Source organism: Oncorhynchus keta, chromosome 20 (genome assembly GCF_023373465.1).
Source record: "Oncorhynchus keta strain PuntledgeMale-10-30-2019 chromosome 20, Oket_V2, whole genome shotgun sequence".
NCBI classification, from domain to species: Eukaryota; Metazoa; Chordata; class Actinopteri; order Salmoniformes; family Salmonidae; genus Oncorhynchus; species Oncorhynchus keta.
The window spans coordinates 4,336,875-4,361,886 of NC_068440.1; the positions used below are offsets into that span (position 1 = coordinate 4,336,875).

Below are 25,012 nucleotides of genomic sequence, written 5' to 3' on the forward strand. Positions count from 1 at the left end.
CCATTTGCATTGCTAGTTATAGCCTAATGTCAGCTAGCTAACATTGAACCTGATTGGTTAGCTACCTACAGATTCATGTAGGGTGGTAACGTTATGAGTTGGGATAATGGTTAATTGTTTGGCTAGCTAGCTAATGTTATGTGTATGATCTGTGTAGTTATATTATTTGTATCTCAGAGCCATTTACATTGCTAGTTATAGCTTAATGTTAGCTAGCTAACATTGAACCTGATTGGTTAGCTACCTGCAGATTCATGTAGGATGGTAACGTTATGAGTTGGGATTATTGAAGTGTTGAAGTGTTTACGAACGCTCAACAGCCGTTGAATATGGCCGGTGTCAGTGAACGTTGGCAAATAAAGTGTGATTATATTGTTTCCAGCAGCACAGTTGCAGTCACCAACGCTCTGGCTAACATAAAAACAGCCTAACCAGCTCTGCTAGTGTGAGTAAAATGGTCAGAGTGAGGTGTGCTCTCATTTGTGTCTGGAAGTAGCTAGCCAACGTTAGCCAGCTAGGGTGCTTGACTGCTGTTGTTAAGTCAGAACACTCGGATTAACCCTCCTTTTCGGCCAGAGTGTCCAGTGTGCCTTCTGCCTTCAATCTATTGAAATAATTACTTACATAGTGGAGTCGTTTTGTTACGACATAGCTAGCTAGCTAAACAAGGAAACATAATCCCAACTCATGATGTTATTACCCTGCATGAATCTGCAACCAGGTTCAATGTTAGCTAGCTAAAATTAGGCTATAACTCGCAAAGCAAATGGCTCAGATACGAATAATAAGATCATACACGTAACGTGAGCGAGCCAGTTAGCTAACGTTAGCTAGCTAGCTAACACTATACTTTGAAGTGATAACGACTGTCAAAATTAGAAATGTGTAATATCTGAAAATGTAGCTAGCTAAACTATCTTACCTTAGCTATGATAGACAGGATTACCTACACATACTGACCAGCTCATATAGACAGAAGCGTGGTATATTATGCAGTCCAATCTGAACTCATTGTCCTCTCTCAGCATGTCAAGCACACTCATTATCTCAGCCAATCATGACTAGCGGGAAGGTTGCTACCTTTCTGTAGCTAAACCAACTAGGCTCGTAATTTAATACATTTTATTTGTATTTACAGATGGCATACACATCTGTTATTAAGGCACATGCAGGTTCACATGTTCCAGATGGCATTTCTTTACAAAATATGAAAAAATGCATTCAAATTTTTTTTTAAACGTGTACGTTCAAATGGGGGCTCTCTTGTGAAGTGGTGACCCGCGACATATGCCTAGTTTTCTGAAACGAGTCAAATATGTGCACCACATCATTCATTGCCCTTTCTCGCTTTGCTGTGGGTGCCTGATGTGCCTCTTTCTACCATTCACTCATATGGTGAGGGACTGAATCTCATTGGTTCAACTGAAATTGCTTGGCCTTGCCCACATAGGCAAAAATGTAGGGGGAATGGCGCAGCACAGCTTCCATTAAAAACTACCTTTCAAACTAGGGATTTCGTGGCTAATTGATGTTAAACATTAATTCTGCTCATAGATTATGCATATATGAACTACACATCGACACATCCAGCCCAAAGCGCGATGTTTAAAAAATACCTAATAGTCACCAATTTTCCAGAGCATAAAGCAAGCTAGCTAACTTTATTATTAGCAATGTTAGCGAGCTTATCAAGCTAACTAAAATGTTATTGGTTGAAGAATTGTTCCAACTTCAAAAGCACTTGAACACAATCATATCGGACCATTTGAAGCAAGCACCATTGGTAGCCATTACAACTATGAAGCATTTTTAATAAGATTCTACCAACTTTGCACAACTTTTAGGGCAACATATCCATTGTTCTTGTCCAAAATGCTCAAGTTCAGTAAATTTGTTTAAGAATCATTGATGGACAGCTATCAGGACCCGGTTACGAACCCGGGTCTCCGGTGTGAGAAACAGTCACTTAGCCACGAATAGTCGGCAGAACCCAGAAGATGAGGCAGACACAGCAATACTTGAGAGGGTGTTTTAATAAAGTAAAATGGAAAGTTCTTCAGGCAAAAATACAACTCCACAAACGTCAAAAGTAATTCCAAGAGAACAAAGGTAATCCTCCAAGTCAAAAAGGTAAATCCACAAGGTGGTAGGTACAGCAGAAAAAAGCCTCAAATACTCCAATTTGTAAGTCGCTCTGGATAAGAGCGTCTGCTAAATGACTTAAATGTAATGTAAATGTACTCAAAAAGAAATAAACAAGAACAAAAACAGAGTTCCACAAGAGAGTCCAACTGGAGCAACAAATGTTCACAGCATCACTGGGGCTGGGTGCTAACATTCAAACACAGAGCAAAGAACTGAGGAAAACTAAGGGTTTAAATACAATCAAGGGAAACGAGGCACAGGTGCAAATAATAACTGGGAACAAGGGAAAACAAAAGGGTCAAAAAGCACAATGGGGGCATCTAGTGACCAAAACAACTCTGGCCAGCTAGGGTGCTTGACTGCTGTTGTTAAGTCAGAACACTCGGATTAACCCTCCTTTTCGGCCAGAGTGTCCAGTGTGCCTTCTGAGAGCGAAATGCTTTGAATTTACGAATGGCCAATCTGACAAAGCTCTGAGTTTACGAACAGCCAGAGCACACCCGTAGTATAAACCAGCTTTTAGTATTGAAAGCTTTGGTTGTTTAGGACATAGCCTCAAATGTGAATCCTTAGAGATGGATGAGGCTAAAGCTTAAAAGGGTGTGAATGATGCTGAATGGGTGTAGACAGACGAGTAGGTACAGGCCTCATCTTTTTAAATGGGAGAACTTGCACAATTGGTGGCTGACTAAATACTTTTTTGCCCCACTGTATATTGCTTCTCCTTGCCCCAACCGGGGCTTGAACCAGGGACCATCTGCAAACAGACAGCATTCACCCACAAAGCATCATTACCCATCGCTCCACAAAAGCCATGGGAAACAATGTGAAGGTCTCAAAGTGAGTGATCAACAATTGAAATGCCTCACAAATTGCCTTGCCAGCAGTTCACACCAAGTAGTAGGCTACTCGGAGGCAGGCAGCACTTAAAGTAGATGGCCCTAGCTAGCAAAAAGACAGTACTAGACAACGTATAGAAAAATTATACTTTTCACTCTCTAGCTATAGAAAGATTCACCATTGTGCTATGACACCATCGTAAGTGAATTCGTTTTGCAGCCTTCACCATCTGTGAATATGTCTCTCCTGATAAATATTCTGCTTCAATTATGTGATGGTGTGTGAAGGCCTGTATATTCCTGCTTGTTGTCTACATTTGTTGGCCAGGAAAGAGGATGGCCCGGAAGGGTAAGAGCCTAATTACACACACCTTAATCGAATTATTGTCGGTGTTGGCTTTTTTACCCTGGCTTTGGCCGGATTTTTTTTGCTGGTCTAGAGCAGCAAGAGCTGACATGCAGGGTCCTCCAATCCTGGGATGAACATCGAACCCAACTGGACAGGAACCTACCGGACTTTACTTTTGTTGGATATGCAGGTAAACAGCTTAGCTGTCCGGTTGCAGAGAGGGACCGGAAGACCCGTGTAGAAAAGCTCAAAGACGAGCTAGATTTTGTTATGGTTTAATTGTTACTCAGCGCCTTTGCACATTCTGTTTCTTTCCCTGAATAAAAGTCCTGGGTCGTTTCCCAGGAGAAAGGTACGTTACTGTCAACGCTTGTGTTACTTCACACTCGTCAGTTAATGCAAAGTTAAACAGGCTGATACAAGTCTCTCAAAAATAGAAAGAAAACAAAGCAATTAAGACTTTCTTTTGATAAAATTGCAATATCTAAAATATAAAATGTAGGTTCTTTGAGGGGTGAGGTGGTCACAAAAAGGACAGTGAATACATGCATAAGCGTGCTTGTTTGGTGTCATGATGAGTGTGGTTTAACTTTTACTGTCAGGCAACATGGGATCTAAGCCATGGGAGTCAAAGCCTGGGTTGTTTAGAGGATTGGTTTTGTCAGGTAAACCGAGTCAGTATTGACCATGGATTTGGACTGCGAGGTCACATGTCCAATCATTCTTATTTGATGTTGGTCTCATGATTATCTCCCTGTGTTACGATGAAGTTGCATACAGTACTGTCCCTATTCCTTTGAAAAACCTAACCTACAATTAAACACAGTAAGAAATGGTGTATATAGCAGGAAGGAGTGGGTTATTGATAATCTACTCTAGGACCCTATAAATGTAAAGAGGGAGGAGTCTTATAAACCCTCCCCTTCTATTAATACAACAAGCATAATCAATTATTCTAATACATCAATCATTTGGTACAGCCTCAATCATGACCCCTAGATGAACTTCTAACTCTAGGTGTCCAGGGCAGTCTCAGCTGAGCCCTCTGAGAAGGGACCACGGCGCTGCTGTCCACCTCGGTTTCAGCCAATGGTGGAATCTGCTGCATTGGTGGCATGGGGTCAATCTCTGCATTGAAGGCTGGGTTCAGGATTCCATCTAGACCAGGAAAGAGATTTCAATGAATTGAAAGATCTCTAAGAGGTGAGCTTATTGTTGTTTAGTGACTGAAGTGTTTGGGTCTGACTGACATGTTTAACTTGGTTTACTTCAGTAGTTTTGAGTTGATGTTAAGACTTACCACCTCTACAGGCTCTCATGGGGAATGAACCGTCAGCAGCCTCGCAACTAGAGGTACTGTCTCCCTCAGAAAACTCCAAATCTGAAGGCAGAGAGAAACAGCCAACCAGAAAACACTTAAGTTATGTTTATTTATGCAGAGGTATCTAAACCTGAATGGCAGAAAGCAAATGTAATCAGCCTCGTTTTTTTCCCCCCCTGGTAGGTCTTGGATTGTGGTGGCATTTGCGTCCCTCGCCCTTGCAACCATAGAAGTTTAAAATTATGAATATATGGTTACATCATACACTTGTTTATATTTAACTGTTCATCAATAATAAAACACTATTTTATGTTAGAAGTACTTAGGGTAAGCAAATTGGCTGCAGTTGTAGTGACATGTTTTGGGGATTTAGAGATCTATCTTGAATGCTAAGTAAACAAAATTATTGAATACATTGTATAGGTCAATAAAAACAAAGGCTATTAAAATAGATTTTTTTACAAATATGATACTGTATGTGTCAGTAAGTTGTCGGTGTTACTGCCTTGGAAATGACTCCAAAGACAGAAGGACCATGAGCATTCCCTCCAGTTAAACTTAGGAGGGGTTTATATTGAAACGAAAAGTACTAGCTAATCATACCCATTTAGTATGTTAGAAAATTGAGAATTGCATTGATCATTTTGTGTCTAAATTTAACCGGTGTAAAATGGTTAGCTAGATAACAGTGCACGCTAGAGGCATTTCAATTGTTGACCACTCGCTTTGAGACCTTCAAATAGCTGTTTCCCTTTTTTCTGCAAGGGCCGTGGCTTTTGTGGAGCGATAGGTAACGATGCTTTGTGGGGGACTGCTGTCTATGTTTGCAGATGATCCCTGGTTCAAGCCCAGGTTGGGGCAAATAAGAGGGACGGTAGCAATACTATTATATTGGTGCCGTGACCCGGGTGAGTTTAACTGGTGTGTGCTAGTAGCATTTAAATCTGTGACTGATGTCGATGTGTGCAAAGAGTCCCTGGTTCGAGGCAAGGAGAGGGAAGGAAGCAATACTACAAATATAAAGTGTCATTGGTGTTACTCAATTTAAAATAAGGGAAATTACATTATGAGCAAAATTAATAATTGCGCTTTAGTAAATCATGGCCTCCATTAAAGAAAACCCTCAATTAACAAAAATGTGTCGTTGGTGTTACAACTCTCTGGTGGCACAATGTTATCATAATGGTAGTAAATAAAGTCATTAAGCTGCCATATTAGTGTCTTCAGAAAGTATTCACACCCCTGGATGTTTTCCACATTTTGTTAAACACAATAACTCATGTCAAAGTGGAATTATGATTTTCAATTTTTTTACAAATTAAATGAAAAGCTTAAATGTCTTGAGTCAATAAGTATTCAACCCCGTTGTTATGGCAAGCCTAAATAAGTTCAGGAGTAAAACATTTGCTTAACAAGTCACATATGTTGCATGTACTCATCACTCTGTGAGCAATAATAGTGTTTAACCTGATTGTTGAATGACTACCTCATCTCTGTACCCTACACATACAATTATCTTTAAGGTCCCTCAGTTGAACACTGAATTTCAAATAGGTACAACCACAAAGAGCAGGGAGGTTTTCCAATGCCTCACGAAGAAGGACACCGATTGGTAGATGGGTAAAAATGAAGCCTGAATGTCACTGAGCATGGTGAAGTTATTAATTACACTTTGGATTGTGCATCAATACACCCAGTCACTACAAAGATACAGGCGTCCTTCCTAACTCAGTTGGCATAGAGGAAGGAAACCACTCTGGGATTTCACCATGAGGCCAATTGTGACTTTAAAACAGTTAGAGTCTAATGGCTGTGATAGATCAACAAAGGAGGAAGACTGTACGGAATAAAATGAATCCAAAACATGCATAATGTTTGCAACAAGGAACTAAAGTAATACTGCAAAAAATATGGCAAAGCAATTAACTTATTGTCCTGAATAGAAAGTGTTTGTTTTTTAAAATTATATTAGCAAAAAAATATTCAATTTTATTTGAAAAGGCAAGCCAGACAAAATTAAAGAGGCCTATTTATATAATGAATATGAATTTGGAGGGGAAGACATGATTAAATATTAAAGCATTACACAGTTTAAAAAAAAACAAGGTTCTATACATGGTGTATGGTACCAAGTCAACGTGCGGGGGGGTACAGGTTAGTCGAGGTAATCTCTACATGTAGGTAGGGGTAAAGTGACCATGCATAGATAATAAACAGCGAGTAACAGTAGTGTAAAAATAAGATCGGGTGGGGGGTGTCAATGTAAATAGTCCGGGTGGCCATTTGATTAATTATTCAGTAGTCTTATGGCTTGGGGGTAGAAGCTGTTAAGGAGCCTTTTGGACCTACAGTCATGGCCAAAAGTTGAGAATGACACAAATATTAATTTTCACAAGGTCTGCTGCCTCAGATTGTATGATGGCAATTTGCATATACTCCAGAATGTTATGAAGAGTGATCAGATGAATTGCAATTAATTGCAAAGTCCCTCTTTGCCATGAAAATGAACTGAATTCCCAAAAACATTTCCACTGCATTTCAGCCCTGCCACAAAAGGACCAGCTAACATGTCAGTGATTATCTCGTTAACACAGGTGTGAGTGTTGACGAGGACAAGGCTGGAGATCACTCTGGCATGCTGATTGAGTTCAAATAACAGACTGAAATCTTCAAAGGGAGGGTGGTGCTCGGAATCATTGTTCTTCCTCTGTCAACCGTGGCTCGGGGAACAAAACATCAATATTTTGGGTCCATGGCCAGGAAACTCCCCAGACCTTAATCCCATTGAAACCCTACAAATTCTGACAAACTCCAAGCACTGATTATGGAAGAATGGGCTGCCATCAGTCAGGATGTGGCCCAGAAGTTAATTGACAGCATGCCAGGGCAGATTGCAGAGGTCTTGAAAAAGACGGGTCAACACTACAAATATTGACTCTACATCAACTTCATGTAACTGTCAATAAAAGCCTTTGACACTTTTGAAATGCTTGTAATTAAACAGTATTCCATAGTAACATCTGACAGAAATATCTAAAGATACTGAAGCAGCAGACTGTGAAAATTAATATTTGTGTCATTCTCAAAACTTTTTGCCATGACTGTAGACTTGGCGCTTGGGTACCGCTTGCTAATACATACAGTTGAAGTCGAAAGTTTACATACACTAGTTTGGATGTTATTTAAAACTAGTTTTTCAACCACTCCACAAATGTCTTGTTAACAAACTATCGTTTTGGCAAGTCGGTTAGGACATCTACTTTGTGCATGACACAAGGAATTTTTCCAACAATTGTTTACAGACAGATTATTTCATTTATATTTTACTGTGTCACAATTCCAGTTGGTCAATATTACATACACTAAGTTGACTGTGCCTTTAAACAGCTTGGAAAATTCCATAAAATGATGTCATGGCTGTAGAAGCTTCTGATAGGCTAATTGACATCATTTGAGTCAATTGGAGGTGTACCTGTGGATATTTGTCAAGACCTACCTTCAAAAGGTGTGCGCAAATAAGGAGGCCTACAAACCTGACTCAGTTACACCATCTCTGTCTAGAGGAATGGGCCAAAAACTCACCCAATTTATTGTGGGAAGCTTGTGGAAGGCTACCTGAAATGTTTGACCCAAGTTAAACAATTTAAAGGCAATTCTACCAAATACTAATTGAGTGTATGTAAACTTCTGACCTACTGGGAATGTGATGAAAGATATAAAACCTGAAATAAATCATTCTCTCTACTATTATTCTGACTATTTCACATTCTTAAAATAAAGTGGTGATCCTAAATGACATAAGACAGGGAATGTTTACTAGTATTAAATGTCAGGAATTGTTTAAAACTGAGTTTAAAATGTACTTGACTAAGGTGTATGTAAACATCCGACTTCAACTGTAGGTCCTGTATGGCAGGAAGCTTGACCCCAGTGAGGTACTGGGCCTCACGCACTACCCTCTCTTGATGTACTGGGCCTCACGCACTACCCTCTCTAGCGCCTTACGGACGGATACCAAGCAGTTGCCATTCCAGGCGGTGATGCAACCGTTCAGGTTTCTCTCTACCGGTGTAGCTGTATAACTTGTTGAGGATCTGAGGACCCATGCCAACGCTTTTCAGTCTCTTGAGGGGGAAAAGGTGTTGTTGTGCCCTCTTTACGACTGTCTTGGTGTGTTTGGACCATGATAGTTTGTTGGTGATTTGAACTTGAAGCTCTCAACCTGATCCACTAGAGCCCTGTTGATGTGAATGGGAGCTCAGCCCTCCTTTTCCTCTAGTCCACGATCAGCTTCTTTGTCTTGCTCACGTTGATGGAGAAATTGTTGTCCAGGGACTGCTTGGCCACCCAGTTGTGGGTGAACTGGGAGTACAGGAGGGGACTAAGCATGCACCCCTGACAGGCCACAGTGTTGAGGATCAGTGAGTCAGATGTGTTGTTGTCAGGAATCCAGGATCCAGTTACAGAGGAGGGTGTTTTGTCCCAGGGTCCTTAGTTTAGTGAGTACTATGGTGTTGAATGCTGAGCTATCGTCAATGAACATAGGTGATTATTTTGTCCAGGTGGGAAAGGGCAGTGTGGAGTGCGATTGAAATTGCATCATCTGTGGATCTTTTGGGGCGGTATGTGAATTGGAGCGGGTCTAGTGTTTCCGGGATGATGATGGTGTGAGCCATGACCAGCCTTTCAAAGCACTTCATGGCTACCGATGTGAGTGCTATGGACGTTTGTCATTTAGGCCGGTCACCTTCACTTTCTTGGGCACAGGGACTATGGTGGTCTGCTTGAAACATGTAGATATTACAGACTCGGTCAGGGAGAGGTTTAAAATGTCAGTGAAGACACTTGGCAGTAATAAAACAAAATGTGGAACAAGTTAAGGGCTATGAATACTTTCTGAGGGCACTGTAGTTGATTTTGAATAGGTACCCCAAGAAAATCTAGGAAAACACACCACCATAATTCAAGAACACCCCTTCCCCCAAGCTTCTTATATAATGCAAAAGAGAAGTGAAAAGGAAAAAAGCAGAGTAGTACCTTCATCCCCATAAGCATGGCTTTTACTGTTATCCGTGGATTTTCCATGTGGCATCTAAAAATGAAATACACAACATACTGTACATATTATCACATTGTCTCCAAGAGGTTATGAAGACAAGGGGGAAGGAGAATAAGTGTGTTCATCCCTGACCTTTTGTGGCTGGTCTTTCTTCAGATGATTGGTTATTTTCTTGGGTGGAGTGACACCTATTTTGGCTGCCTTGAAGGACTCTAGACGGCTCCTCATGGTTCTCTGGAAGATCTCTTGCACCTCATTCTTGTCCTTGTTGACTTCGAGGTGCTTCCGACTGCACCTGTGTCTGTGCTGTTAGGTAAAGGAATGAGAGGAAGAGGGTAAAAAACAGATTGCTTTTTAGCGCCCCTGAGAAAAAAATGTTTTTGGGGGGTCTAATTGTCTTCGACTAAAGCAATACCTGTTTCTTGCCTCTGTACAAGTGCTGCTGCAGTAGATGGTGTGCATTAAAGTCCTCTGACTCCCTCATCTTCAGGTCCTGCTCATGCATGTCCAGGCAGACAGAGGGCATACTGTCCCATCTAGAAGGGAAGAAACATAAAAGTTCACTGTTGGCAATTTGCTGGCCACTGGAGGGCAAAACCTATTTGAGCACGGTTTCCCAAAAGCATCTTAAGGCTAAGTTCATCGTTAGAACCCTCGTAGGAGCACCATTAAATCTCTGAGCTGTTTTCCTAAACCATCGTTACTAATGTTGCACTTGGCAGGTAGCCTAGTGGTTAAGAGTATTGGGCCAGTAACCGAAAGGTCGCTGTTTCGAAACCCCAAGCCAACTGGGTGAAAAATCGGTCGATGTGCCCTTGAGCAAGGCACTTAACCCTAATTGCTCCTGTACATCGCTCTGGATAAGAGCATCTGCTAAATTACCAAAACATTTAAATGCTTGTTATTTACTGACTGCCTCAGACCACTCGTGGAACAATTTAGTGCGCTGTTAAATGTGCTGTTTCCATACCACGCCACTTTATACACAGAAGATCTCCGCTATTGAATCAATAAGTTTATCTGTCTCTCTGTGACGGCAATAACTTCACAACGAAGTTGACTACAAATACAAAGTTGCCAATGTTGTTGCAATTGTTACAAACAAGTGAAGGATGAAAATACTCTTCAAATGAAAACCGAGATGAATTCATTAAAAGATAAATAGCCTACAGTATAGGCTACATAGGGCTCTGTAATTCAATATTGAAATAAATTGTTCATTCAACTGAGTTCTATTTTTTTTTTGCTAAAATAGGTTTATAATTTTAGCCTCAATATATTCCATGCACAATTATGTGCCAAGTCTTAATTTAGTGCATTATATTAGTGTAAGCATTAGAATAAGCCACCTCAATAATTGCAACCATAGATTATATCTTTCTCGGAGCTGATGGATCTTTCTATGATTTGACTGGATAAAGCTGATCGGAGCGCAGCACTGCCTTCCTTTCGATCCTTTCAGTATTGACACATGCCTCAACGACACAATTTAACGAAGGTTTTCTCTGCGTGGTGTTTTGGTTCATGTATGTTATATCATCGGCCGTTGTAGGAAAGACGCTTCTTTAAAACACTTTAAAAACACTCATAAGCCTAAATTCCATTGCTAATGGGAAACCGAGCCCTGACCTGCATATTGTACAAAGTCAAAAACGTTGTAGTGTCATTTGTTGTAGTGTCATTCATTTGTGGAAATCTGAATTGATTCGACAGGTGTAAGTACAGGTAGGTAAGCAATACTCAGGTAGGTAAGCAATGTTGTAATTCCTCCACCTTGTCCTCTGATAGGCCAGGTGTAAATTGTAGACAGTGGCAGGCACCTAGTGGCTGGTGTAAAACGAGGTGAGATTTGAGAATAAATTAGAGAGACAGAACTCTTGACTAGAGAGCTTGTGGTTCTGCCACGGCTGACAAGGGAGGAGGCACAATCCTTGTCCATACCCGTGGACAGTGATGATAAACAATCTAACTAAATTGGTAAATGTGTCCAGTAGAGGTCGGGGTTTGAAAGCAACTTGGCATCGAAGAAAGCACTGGCAACATCGGTGCTCGCATCTCGCATTTTGAAAAATCCGGTTTAAAAAAGCATGTGATCAAACAAAACTTCAGACGTCATTGATCACCTGGTAACGTTACTTTGAAACTATCTGCGACTATACCATCGATGCTGTTAAATGAGCAACAAAGTAAAAAATGTATATGTAAATTTACAAAATACGGTGTCTCCATTGCATGATTTAGGATGTTATTAAACTCGTCAATTAAAAGTTAGAAATTCAATGTAGCCAGTGTTTCAAAGAATATATATTTAAAAAAATATATATAAATACACAGATTTTATCCTGTGTCTCCACAAGATGCCTGCTCTACAGGCTGACCCACCTGTCAGGTAAAATGTAGGGGAGAATATCTAGACTGTCTATCACAACACATGACGTGTCCAGCAGAGGTACATTTTTGGGAAGTCACGGCAGGATGCACTGAGGGATCAAGTAAAGCTTTGTACGTTGAAAAGGTCACATGACCTTATCAACTTTGCTTTGGGTTTGAATTAAACTTTTAAGTCACTTTTAAATATTAAAAAAATGTTGGATCAATCATTTGATAATTACCAATAACAACTACTAGAGCTGTTTAATTTACAATCAATGTTTGAGAAATAAATAAAAAATAAGATTCGATACTAGTGTGCTACGATTTCAAGATAGATTCCTCTGCCGCGTGGTTCTACACCCTGAGTTCTTTCCACCTACTAAGCAGGTAAAATAATATCTAGATTAAAACAAAGAGGTTTCAGCAGAGGTCGGTGCGCTCAGTTACTCATTCAACACCTGTCAGATGGTAATGTGACATCTGAGGTGTCAAACGTCTTCACGTGGTATTGTTACTTTGATACAAGCATTGGCACGTTGTGTCAAATCAGTAGTGATTTGAAAATTGCATTGGAGTGCCAGAGCTCAATCATCCCATCACTACCCGTGGGCTTTTGTTGTGGCAGTTCACCTTACGTTTGGTAAGCTACATTTTTGTTTCTTGTTCTGTAAAATGTTTTACTGCTTGCTAAAGTAAAACACAGCCATGTAAAACAATGGTTTGTGTTGCAGTGCTGTCTTCTACGCTGTCTTTGGGAGAAGTCGTTTGGAAGCCGGGTTGTTAGTGTAGAGGAGATTCGAATTAACACATCCACTCCAGACATAAACCACAATGAGAATACACAAGGACCTCTATTCAGTGGCCAGAGAACAAAGGAAGAGGGGGACCACCCACAGCAATCTCCCAGCAGGAGTCGTCCTTTCCCTCTTTTGTTCATCCCACACCTGTAGTCTACATCAAAGCTTCTCCTATCAGCCTATCGGCCTTCTCCCCCGATTGTCCAGTTTGGCCAGGTGGCCTGCTCTAGGAAGAGTGTTTGTGGGTCTTTTCATTTAAGAATGATGGAGGCCAATATGTTCTTGGGGAACTTCAATGCTGCAGACATTTTTTTGGTACCGTTCCCCAGATCTGTGCCTCGAGCTCTACAGAAAATGCTTTTGAGCTTGGTTTGGGACCTTATATAGACAGGTGTCTGCCTTTCCAAATCATGTCCAATCAATTGAACATACCACAGGTGGACTCCAAGTTCTAGAAACATCTCAAGGATGATCCATGGCAACGGGAAATACCTGAGCTCAAATGTTATTGGTCACATACACATATTTAGATGTTAAATGCAGGTGTAGCGAAATGCTTGTGTTCCAAGCTCCAACAGTGCAGTAATATCTAACAAGTCACAAACATACACACATCTAAAAGTAAAATAATGGAATTAAGAAATATAAATATTAAAGCTGATGCCCTGAAGAAAAGAAGTGTGTATGTGTGTGTGTGTGTGTATATATACACTGCTCAAAAGAATAAAGGGAACACTAAAATAACACATCCTAGATCTGAATGAATGAAATATTCTTATTAAATACTTTTTTCTTTACATAGTTGAATGTGCTGACAACAAAATCACACAAATGATCAATGGAAATCAAATGTATCAACCCATGGAGGTCTGGATTTGGAGTCACACTCAAAATTAAAGTGGAAACCACACTACAGGCTGATCCAACTTTGATGTAATGTCCTTAAAACAAGTCAAAATGAGGCTCAGTAGTGTGTGTGGCCTCCACGTGCCTGTATGACCTCCCTACAACACCTGGGCATGCTCCTGATGAGGTGGCGGATGGTCTCCTGAGGGATCTCCTCCCAGACCTGGACTAAAGCATGGAGTGAGACATGATGTCCCAGATATGCTCAATTGGATTCAGGTCTAGGGAACGGGCGGGCCAGTCCATAGCATCAATGCCTTCCTCTTGCAGGAACTGCTGACACACTCCAGCCACATGAGGTCTAGCATTGTCTTGCATTAGGAGGAACCCAGGGCCAACCGCACCAGCATATGGTCCCACAAGGGGTCTGAGGATCTCATCTCGGTACCTAATGGCAGTCAGGCTACCTCTGGCGAGCACATGGAGGGCTGTGCGGCCCCCCAAAGAAATGCCACCCCACACCATGACTGACCCACCGCCAAACCGGTCATGCTGGATGATGTTGCAGGCAGCAGAACATTCTGCACGGCGTCTCCAGACTGTCACATCTGTCACATGTGCTCAGTGTGAATCTGCTTTCATCTGTGAAGAGCACAGGGCGCCAGTGGCGAATTTGCCAATCTTGGTGTTCTCTGGCAAATGCCAAACGTCCTGCACGGTGTTGGGCTGTAAGCACAACCCCCACCTGTGGTGTCGGGCCCTCATACCACCCTCATGGAGTCGGTTTCTGAACGTTTGAGCAGACACATGCACATTTGTGGCCTGCTGGAGGTCATTTTGCAGGGCTTGCTTCCTAAGTGGACAGTTTGATTTCACAGAAGTGTGATTGACTTGGAGTTACATTGTGCTGTTTAAGTGTTCCCTTTATTTGTTTGAGCAGTGTGTGTGTGTGTGTGTGTATATATATATATATAATATAATTTATTTATTTATTGGATGAGCAATGTCGGAGTTGCATTGACTAAAATACTGTATATACCCATATGAAATGAGTAAAGCCGTATGTAAACATTATTAATGTGACCAGTGATTCCATGTCTATGTATATAGGGCAGCAGCTTCTAAGGTGAAAGGTTGAGTAACCGGGTGGTAGATGGCTAGGGATGTCTATGTAACACTCTGATGACCTTGAGATAGAAGCTGTTTTTCAGTCTCTCGGTCCCAGCTTTGATGCACCTGTAGTGACCTTGTCCTTAATTATCTTTTTGGCCTTCCTGTGTCATCGGGTGCTGTAGGTGTCCTGGAGGGACCTACCACTCTCTGCAGAGCCCTACTGTTGCGGGCTGGGCAGTTGCTGTACCAGGCGGGGACACAGCCTGAAAGGATAATCTCAATTGTTCATCTGTAAAACTTTGTGATGGTCTTAGGGGCAAAATTTTCGCTATTCAAGCTTTCTTCACCACACTGTCTGTGTGGGTGGACCATTTCAGATAATCAGTGACGCGTACACCGAGGAACTTGAAGCTTTCGACCTACACTGCGGTCCCGTCAATGTGGATAGGGGCATGCGCCCTCTGCTTTTTCCTGAAGTCCACGATCAGCTCCTTTGTTTTGTTGACGTTGAGGGTGATGTTATTTTCGTGGCACCACTCCGCCAAGACCCTCACCTCCTCCCTGTAGGCTGTCTCGCCATTGTTGGTAATCCAGCCTACTATGGTTGTGTCGTCGCAAACTTGTTGATTGAGTTGGAGACGTGTGTGTGGCCACGCAGTCATGGGTGAACAGGGAGTACAGGAGGGGGATGAGCACGCACCCTTGTGGGGCCCCTGTGTTAAGGATCAGTGAAGTGGAGGTGTTGTTTCCTACTTTCACCACCAGGGCAGCCCATCAGGAAGTCCAGGACCCAGTTGCACAGGGCGGGGTTCAGACCCAGGGCCCCCAAGCTTAATGATGAGATTGGAGGGTACTATGGTGTTGAAGGCTGAGCTATAGTCAATGAACAGCATTCTCATATAGGTATTCCTCTTGTCCAGATGGAATGGGGCAGTGTGCCGTGCAATGGCGATTGCATCGTCTGTGGATCTATTGGGGCGGTCTAGGGTGGCAGGTAAGGTGGAGGTGATATGATCCTTTTAACTAGCCTCTCAAATTACTTCATGATGACAGGAGTGCTACGGGGCAATAGTCATTTAGTTCAGTTACCTGCTTTCTTGGGTACAGGAACAAAGGTGGACATATTGAAGCAAGTGGAGACAGCAGACTGGGCTAGGGAGAGATTGAATATGGCCGTAAACACTCTAGCCAGCTGGTCTACGCATGCTCTGAGGACGCGGCTAGGGTTGCTATCTGGGCAAAGACGTCGGTGTCCGCAATCCATGATTGTCTGCCGACACTGCCACATATGTCTTGTGTCTGAGCCGTTGAATTGCGACTCCACTTTGTCTCCGTACAAACGTTTTGACTGTTTGATTGCCTTACGGACAGAATAACTACACTGTTTGTATTCGGCCATATTCCCAGACACCTTGCCATGGTTTGCGCTTTTAGTTTAGCGGGAATTCTGCCATCTATCCACGGTTTCTGGTTTAGGTAGATTTTAATAGTCACATTGGGAACAACATCGCCTATACACTTCCTGATGAGCTCAGTCACTGTGTCCGTGTATACATAAATGTCAATCTCCGAGGCTACCTGGAACATATCCTAGTTCGCGTGATCAAAACAATCTTGAAGCGTTGTCATAATTGGGTATTGTGTGTGGATTGAGAGGGGGGGAATTATTTGATCAATTTTAGTGTAAGGCTGTAATGCAACAAAATGTGGAAAAAGTTGAGGGGTCTTAATATTTTCCTCATGCACTGTAGATTCTACAGTAATGTTTGCAAAAATACTATAGTCTGCAAAACACTGCAGTAATTACTATAGTATATGCTACAGTATTTATTTGCATTTACCTTGCCCATTTCCCTCTCCATATCCCAATTTGTGCCACTCCTAAGTGAGAAACCAACATGCCAAGTATAGACCATATATTGTGTTCCCTACAGGTTATGGAAAGAACAGTTCAATCCAGTAGTTTTCCTCAAGGAGAAAGCCCCCACTGCTATGTAAAATATATATATTTTTTAAAACACTATAGTAAATACTACAGTAATGTCCACAAAAACACAACAGTAAATTATGTAGTATACTACAGTCTGCAAAATCATTACTCATTGCTATAGTATTTTTTAAAAAAAATCTTTTACTAGAGTATTTATACTATAGTAGACTTTAAATACTACAGTCATGTACGCAACACTACAGGAAAAACTACAGTAAAGTCAGCAAAAACACTACAGTGAATACTATAGTCTTTTTCATGTGGGTGTGGAGCACATCCTAAAAGGTTCAATCAAGGATCCACTAGGCTCATATAGAATCTCCTCGGGTTGGTAACTAGTTTTCCATAAAACTGTCCTGCAACATCATTTCCATCCTAATATAGGGATTTTACTACACTGACGACTCGCAACTGCAAGGGTGCGTTTGCTCTCTTCACCAAGCAGACTGGCTCCCAGACTGTTAGACACATCAGGCACTTTTCACCTATTCGGCTAGCTATAACTATAGACATCATTGGGCACCTTGCGTAGGGTGTTTGTTTCCCACCCCAGCTATCCGGCTTGACCTCCCTGTCCCGCCGTTCGCTACATTGGTGCCAAATATGGGATGTTGACTATGGGACCATTGGAACATACCATGCTTGTGTTTTCCTAAGTTGATGCCGCTGTGACAGATCATATGCTCAGTTCTGTATTGCACTCTTGCTAGACTAATACAGACGTCTACCTTCCGTATTGAAACAATACGACAAGAGAAACCACTCTCCAGCAAGTTGCTCTGAGGAGGGATTGACTTAAACGTGGAAAATGGGTAAGTAAGCTGCACGCAATGTCAGTTTCACCATTCGTGCCTGTACTTTGCCCCAGGGCTGTCCAAGGTTACTTCAACCTAAACCTGTTTTTGTTTACCATGTCAGATGTCCTTCCCCCTCAATGAAGTTTCTAAGTGAGAACTGCCAGAACAATCTGAGATACCATAAACATTTCCGCCTTCCTATGTTAGTGATGCATGCAGAAGTCTGCGTCCCAAATGGCACCCTGTTCCCTATAGTGCATTACTTTTGATCTGAGCCCTATGGAATAGTTTGCCATTGAGATGCGGACTGTCAGACAATGTTGCTTACAAGAGGGAGGAGACTGGAACATGATCCGATCCCATATGTTCTGTCATGATGTAAGGCATCATCTCTGAGAAGTTGGCACCAAACTTCTTACAGAAATCCACATCAACCTTGGTTTCTTTCCGAATGAACGCCAATGAGCCTCTGCGTTCACCCTATGATGATGGGATAAAAATACTTCATCAAATCAAAGTTTATTGGTCACGTACACAGATTAGCAGATGGTAGCAGTGAAATGCTTGTGTTATTAGCTCTTAACAGTTTTCGTAACTCAAGCATTTTTTCTGCACCTGCTGTAACATCTGCCATAAAAAATAAACAAAAAGAGTATATTTTTTGTATTGTTAATGTAAATCAGTGATCCTGCTGGTTAATCTATTGTGTAACGTCGTAATTACAGTAGTAGTTGTCAGGGATTTCTCCAACCTTGTAAGTCACTCTTACCTCTTTCACATAGCTCATGGCATCCTTGAGGTTGAGTCTGTGGAAGATGTTGAATATGTGGTCACAAGACTTCTTGGCAGAGGGCGTCATCAAGAGCCAGTACAACCACCTCTCCTCAAAGTTATTCCACCTTAGAAGGATACGAGAAGAGAGTAAAAACAAAACAATTTAGTGTTAAATGTAATCTTTGAAGGTATGTTATGTAATAAATACATTCAAATAATAGTCATAATATGATAATAACGTATTGAAATTGATAATATGATGTTAAGTGTCCACATACTTGTCCCTCATGTAGTTATGTCCTATTTGTCCAGAAATATCCTCTATGGCGACAAGAATGTGGTCAAAGGTCTGAAAAAATCAAAAGGAATGGTGATCCATGGATTTATTTTGTCAAGGTTATATTTAGGTTGACAATTTTCAACACTGTTAGATGAACTGGTTGATGTTTTACAAAAGAGGGGTTTAGCAACACTCAGCCCTTGATAAACACCCTTAATCTCCCATACCCCACTGTACTTAAGTAGTTTTTGTTGGGTATCTATACTTTACTTTACTATTTATATATTTGAACACTTTTACTCCGCTACATTCCTAAAGAAAATAATGTACTTTTTACTCTTGACATTTTCCCTGACACACAAAAGTACTCGTTGCATTTAGAATGCTCAAGCAGGACACAATTATGGCACCTATCAATATAACACGTTGTCATCCCTACTGCCTCTGATCTGGTGGACTCACAAAACACAACTACTGTGTTGGTAAATGATCTAAGATCAGGTGTTACCCATTTTTGGAGCCTTGAAACAGACCCATAGTATCCACTTCTGAAGCAGTGTGTGCAAAAAGTTACATTTTTTGTCAGCACTTTTTCATATAAAACAACATTTTCAACAATGAACCAATGCACACCTAGATTGCCTCACAAGGATAGCAACAGACTATACATTTTGAATACATTTAGTCAAAAAGGGATATTTTCGCTCGTCCAACTACTGAGTTAACCGTTAATATGGGTCTTGTACATGTGATGAAGCTTATTTGATGTGTGTATGTATAAACAGTGGTTCTTCCTTTAAAAGTTGTGCCATACCTGCGTGCTGCCGCAAAATTCGCATTTACAGTTGAAGTCGGATGTTTACATACACTACATTTAAACTCAGTTTTTCACAATTCTTGACATTTAATCCAAGTAACCTGTCTTAGGTCAGTTAGGATCACCACTTTATTTTAAGAATGTGAAATGTCAGAATAATAGTAGAGAGAATGATTTATTTCAGCTTTTATTCCTTTCATCACATTCCCAGTGGGTCAGATGTTTACACACACTCAATTAGTATTTGGTAGCATTGCCTTTAAATTATTTAACTTGGGTCAAACGTTTCGGGTAGCCTTCCACAAGATTCCCACAATAAGTTTGGTGAATTTTGGCCCATTCCTCCTGACAGAGCTGGTGTAACTGAGTCAGGATTATAGGCCTCCTTGCTCGCACATGCTTTTTCAGTTCTGCCCACACATTTTCGGTGGGATTGAGGTCAGAACTTTGTGATGGCCACTCCAATACCTCGACTTGGTTGTCCTTAAGCCATTTTGCCACAACTTTGGAGGTATGCTTGGGGTCATTATCCATTTGGAAGACCCATTTGTGACCAAGCTTTAACTTCCTGACTGATGTCTTGAGATGTTGCTTCAATATATCCACATAATTTTCCTACCTCATGATGCCATCTATTTTGTGAAGTGCACCAGTCCCTCCTACAGCAAAGCACCCCCACAACATGATGCTGCCACCCCCATGCTTCACTGTTGGGATGGTGTTCTTCGGCTTGTAAGCCTCCCCCATTTTCCTCCAAACATGATTATGACCAAACAGTTATTTTTTTGTTTCATCAGACCAGAGTACATTTCTCCAAAAAGTCGGATCTTTGTCCCCATGTGCAGTTGCAAACTGTAGTCTAGCTTTTTTATGGTGGTTTTGGAGCAGTGGCTTCTTCCTTGCTGAGCAGCCTTTCAGGTTATGTCGATATAGGACTCGTTTTACTGTGGATATAGATACTTTTGCACCTGTTTCCTCCAGCATCTTCACAAGGCCCTTTGCTATTGTTCTGGGATTTATTTGCACTTTTCGCACAAAAGTATGTTCATCTCTTGGAGACAGAACTCATCTCCTTCCTGAGCGGTATGACGGCTGCGTGGTCCCATGGTGTTTATACTTGCATACTATTGTTTGTACAGATGAATGTGGTACCATCAGGCATTTGGAAATTGCTCCCGAGGATGAACCAGACTTTGGGAGGTCTAAACCAAATTTCTGAGGGACTAAGCACACACACCTGAGGGGTCCCCGTGTTGACGGTCAGTGTGGCAGACGTGTTGTTACCTTCTCTTGATTTTCCCATGATGTCAAGCAGAGGCACTGAGTTTGAAGGTAGGCCTTGAAATACATCCACATGTACACCTCCAACTGACTCAAATTATGTCAATTAGCCTATCGGAATCTCTCTAAAGCCATGACATAATTTTCTGGAATTTTCCAAGCTGTTTAAAGGCACAGTCAACACAAGTGTACGTAAACTTCTGACCCACTGGAACTGTGATATAGTGAATTATAAGTGAAATAATCTGTCTGTAAACAATTGTTGAAAAAATGACTTGTGTCATGCACAAAGTAGATGTCCTAACTGACTTGCCAAAACTATAGTTTGTTTACAATAATTTGTGGAGTGGTTGAAAAACTAGTTTTAATGACTGTGTATGTAAACTTCCGACTTCAGGTGTAAGAGTCAGCTATTGTTGCCATTAATAGTAGTTAGTGCTAGTTTGCCCACAAGAGGGCATCTTTGGTCTAAGGCACTGCATAGCAGTTGCTAGCTGTGCCATTAGAGATCCTGGTTCGAGTCCAGGCTCTGTCGCAGCCGGCCACAACCGGGAGACCCATGGGGCACCGATCAATTGGCCCAGCGTCGTCCGGGTTAGGGGAGGGCTTGTCCAATCGTGCTCTAGCGACTCCTGTGGCGGGCCGGGAGCATGCACATTAACATGGTCACCGGTTGTTTCTTCTCCAATGTGTTTCTTCCTACACATTGGTGTGGCTGGCTTCCGGGTTAAGCGGGCATTGTGTCAAGAAGCAGTGCGGCTTGGTTGGGTCTTGTTTCGGAGGACACATTGCTCTCGACCTTCACCTCTCCCGAGTCCATACAGGAGTTGCAGCGATGAGATAAGACTAACTACCAATTGGGGAGAAAAATGGGGTAAATTGTTAAAAAAAATACATAAATAAAAAGGAGCCTTGAATAGAACAGACTATACGGGATAGATTTTTAGAAATTAAGCTTAATTCATTTGATGAATATTATGTTTTTTATATTCCAAGAATAGGCCTAAGGGTTTCAGGAAAATATGGCCCTGTACAACATATTTCTATTCCAAGAGAATTACAATGCGATTTGTTAGTGTAGCTGTTTTAGCGTAACTTACTTATTGGCATAAGGGCCTACTTAAATATACAGTACATCAATCAATCGCTCATGAATTTGTGCATGTCACACAGCATACACGTCTTCCATGTCATTAAATACAGTCAAGCATTTTAGTTATGAAACTAAATAATAAAGTGAGCCTTGATTCATTTTACCATCACGGCTAAAGCGATTTAATTAAGGGTTTCAGTTTGGAAAATATGATGCTGTACAACGTGACCGGTCGGGAGTAGGCCCAAGCTACTAAGTGACTGCAAGTGAAGAGCAAAATAATCCTAACAGTTCCAAATAAAAATCTGATTGTTTTATCAAGACCAGTCCCCATGCTCTGTCATTCAGTGCTATTTATTCCCTATTGTCCTGCTGATAGTTGAAATAAACATCTACATTTTGAAAGAGTATTTTTATCATTATTTTATTAACAAAAGCATAAATACTGTACAGTATATATGCTTGATCCGACATTTTGCGGTTGCATGAGGTTTGGGGTTAGGGATGTTAAACAGAGTACTTAATACATTGTAAATTGGGGGGATTTTTTTTCTCTCGCCTACAGTAGACGAGCTATTAGACTGTCCTTTTATAAAGGTTGAAGAGTCTATTGTTCTGCTAATAGCCCATCCTGGAAACGTTGTTTGCAGAATTCACAGCCTGCTACGCTTGTGAAAAACAAAATGCCTTCAGGTGTCCATCACTACTGTAAATTTAAAAAACAGAATATCTAAGGGGCTTTATATAATTTGGGTTAATAATAATAACAATAATTGTTGGATAACAGATAACTCTCGGAACTCATTAAAAAAAGTTGAAATGTTTTCAATTTTGAGTTTACATCCCAATATTAAACTTGATAATATACATCACAAAAGACTGCAATATTACAAAAAGTTTTATTAATGAAATTATGAAAAATATTAAATCACATTCCACCCATGAGGCGACTAGGTCATTTGACTGCAGGAAAGGGCTACTAAAATATAAAATGTTTGATACTGCTATTTTGTAAATGAGCCAGGGTTATAAATATGTTTTTATTTTTCAGAGTTTTTGGATCGCGCGCTATTCTTACTGCTGAGTTAGTTTGTGTCCCGGTAGATTTGAGGTTTTTCTGTGTAGTCTGCCATGGCAAATGATCTGGTATCCATGCAAATGATTTGGGGTTGCCTTAGTGGGCAAATTAGTACAATTTTCTTTGTCATATAAATGTTTGTTTGTATGTTGTGTCACCACTTCCCTAGAGACCTTCTAGGCTGGCTGTTCTTAAGAGGGAGCTATTTAATTCAAAAGCAGTGTGCATTCACTTGCCAATTACCACAAGTGTGTTATTATACCATGTGTGCTCTCTCACAAAGAGTTTTTTCATCACGACTGTACTAGCTCACAGAGTATTTCATCACGAATGTGCTTTAAAGTCTGCATGAATCATGCTCTGCTACTAATTTATTTGTGTGTTCTCTTCTTAATATACCTTGTCGTTCATTTGACAGACCTGTGATTGACTCGTCCCGAGGACCTCCCCTTGTGTATAAAAAGGTGGTGTAGTACAGTTTACAAAAAGTAAACACTTTACTTTGGGTATTTATTAGAGAGATGTAAGGTTTGTTGTCCGATTCTTTTGGGTTGATGAACAACAAAGACTTCTGACTAAATAGTTACCCTATTCTGTATTTTTTCAGCTAGTGTGCATTCTGTCACTGCTGCTCTCTTCACTTTTAGCCAGTTGACCAGTGGTTTCATAGTTATTCCCTGCAACAAATAAGAAAATATAGTAAACCGGCGACAAATTAGAATATACCAGTCTGTTCAAGTGAAGACATATTACACTGAAAGAAAACAACAAATAGTGAAATATTTATGGACTGAAGTTTGACATTTAAATGAGCTATTTTACCTGCAGCATGACAGTGAAGTACACCACTAGGAGGGTGGTGCTGATCATCATGTTCTTCTCCTTGTACTTTTTCTCATCCAGTGAGACCACAAGGCCATAGGCTACTGCCCCTCGTAGGCCACCATAGCCCATCACTACCTGATCAATAAACTCCAAGGGAACCAGTCGGTATTGGTTGAGAATCCAGGTGAGAAAAAAGACCCCTGTGATATAAACACACAGAGAAAAGCAGTGTTTCTGTTACATGTGTGATAGGTGAGGATTGTCTGTTAATTGAATGATTAGAGTATTCCGCCCTGAAACATATAATTATATGAAATTGATTAGAATGTATAAAATCATAATCAATAAATGTGTAGTCCTAGTCAGAATTAGGGTAAAACAATATGCCTTTATGGTATTTTAAACACAGACTGTCTAAGCTTGATGCCGACCTGACTAGAGATTTGGGAGAGAACGTCTCAAGGACAAAGTCACTATCTCTGTCAGCTGGGAAGAGACGCAGAATGTGTGCGTAGCAGGACATGTGTGTGCGTATGTGTGTGTATGTTTGTGTGTATGTGTGGGTGTGAGAAGTCAGTATAAAATGAATTGATTTGTATTCTTGACTTCAAAACGTTCCGTGAATAAAACTTTTTGACCATTTAGCTGGGCCTGTTTCATTCGACCAGGATCCTACAAATTCTGGTTTGCAGACTGAGAGTAATATAATTAAATTGGGTGATGTACCTGGAGAACATAATTCTCCTATCAATGTGCCTTGTAGTCTTCACATTTTGCTGCATTAAAAAAGGATACAATTAGATTTTTTCCCCTACAGATACACAGCCTACTTCACATTTTCAAAGTGAAATAAAATTATAGAATATGTTCTTAATTAAATAAATAAAAAATGTCTTGATGGTGCATGTCTTCACACCTCAGAGTTATGTCGCGTTCACATGCTATCGGAGTTAGCGGAAACTCCTAGCTCTCAGTGGGAAATGAATGGAATTCCAAGTGGGAAAATGTTACCCGAGTTGTGACGTTTCTCCACTGACCATTTACCTTTTCAACCAAAAGATGACAACAAATCCGTTTTTGACAATGACAACCTTATCAATATGGATAATGTAGCTACTCTGACCATATTGTCAATGTTAAAGAGATTATCTGGTAGTTTTGTATATTTTTTTGCCAGAAATTCTGAAAGTAGTGCATACGAGCAAAAGTGGTCCTCAAAAATGGTGTACTACGTC

General features: G+C 40.9%; 1 protein-coding gene and 1 long non-coding RNA gene across 2 annotated transcripts in view; one reads left to right on the forward strand and one right to left on the reverse strand.

The window, feature by feature from the left end:
* Positions 1 to 2,015: 2,015 nt before the first annotated feature.
* Positions 2,016 to 25,012, reverse strand: part of LOC118399182 (sodium/hydrogen exchanger 3-like) — a 45,121-nt gene continuing 22,124 nt past the window's right edge. Inside the window, exons 7-16 of the mRNA XM_035795048.2 lie at positions 23,775 to 23,977; positions 23,540 to 23,629; positions 18,682 to 18,752; positions 18,399 to 18,528; positions 17,958 to 18,109; positions 10,129 to 10,249; positions 9,846 to 10,019; positions 9,692 to 9,746; positions 4,634 to 4,714; positions 2,016 to 4,491 (exon numbers count right to left, since the gene is read on the reverse strand). Coding sequence (XP_035650941.1) covers positions 4,316 to 4,491; positions 4,634 to 4,714; positions 9,692 to 9,746; positions 9,846 to 10,019; positions 10,129 to 10,249; positions 17,958 to 18,109; positions 18,399 to 18,528; positions 18,682 to 18,752; positions 23,540 to 23,629; positions 23,775 to 23,977 — 1,253 coding nt within the window. The 3' untranslated portion in view covers positions 2,016 to 4,315. The remainder of the gene's footprint in view (positions 4,492 to 4,633; positions 4,715 to 9,691; positions 9,747 to 9,845; positions 10,020 to 10,128; positions 10,250 to 17,957; positions 18,110 to 18,398; positions 18,529 to 18,681; positions 18,753 to 23,539; positions 23,630 to 23,774; positions 23,978 to 25,012) is intronic.
* LOC118399183 (uncharacterized) lies at positions 12,362 to 24,421 on the forward strand. Its single transcript, XR_004828781.2, has 3 exons — positions 12,362 to 12,726; positions 23,856 to 23,961; positions 24,187 to 24,421. It is a non-coding gene; the product is annotated as an uncharacterized LOC118399183 (long non-coding RNA).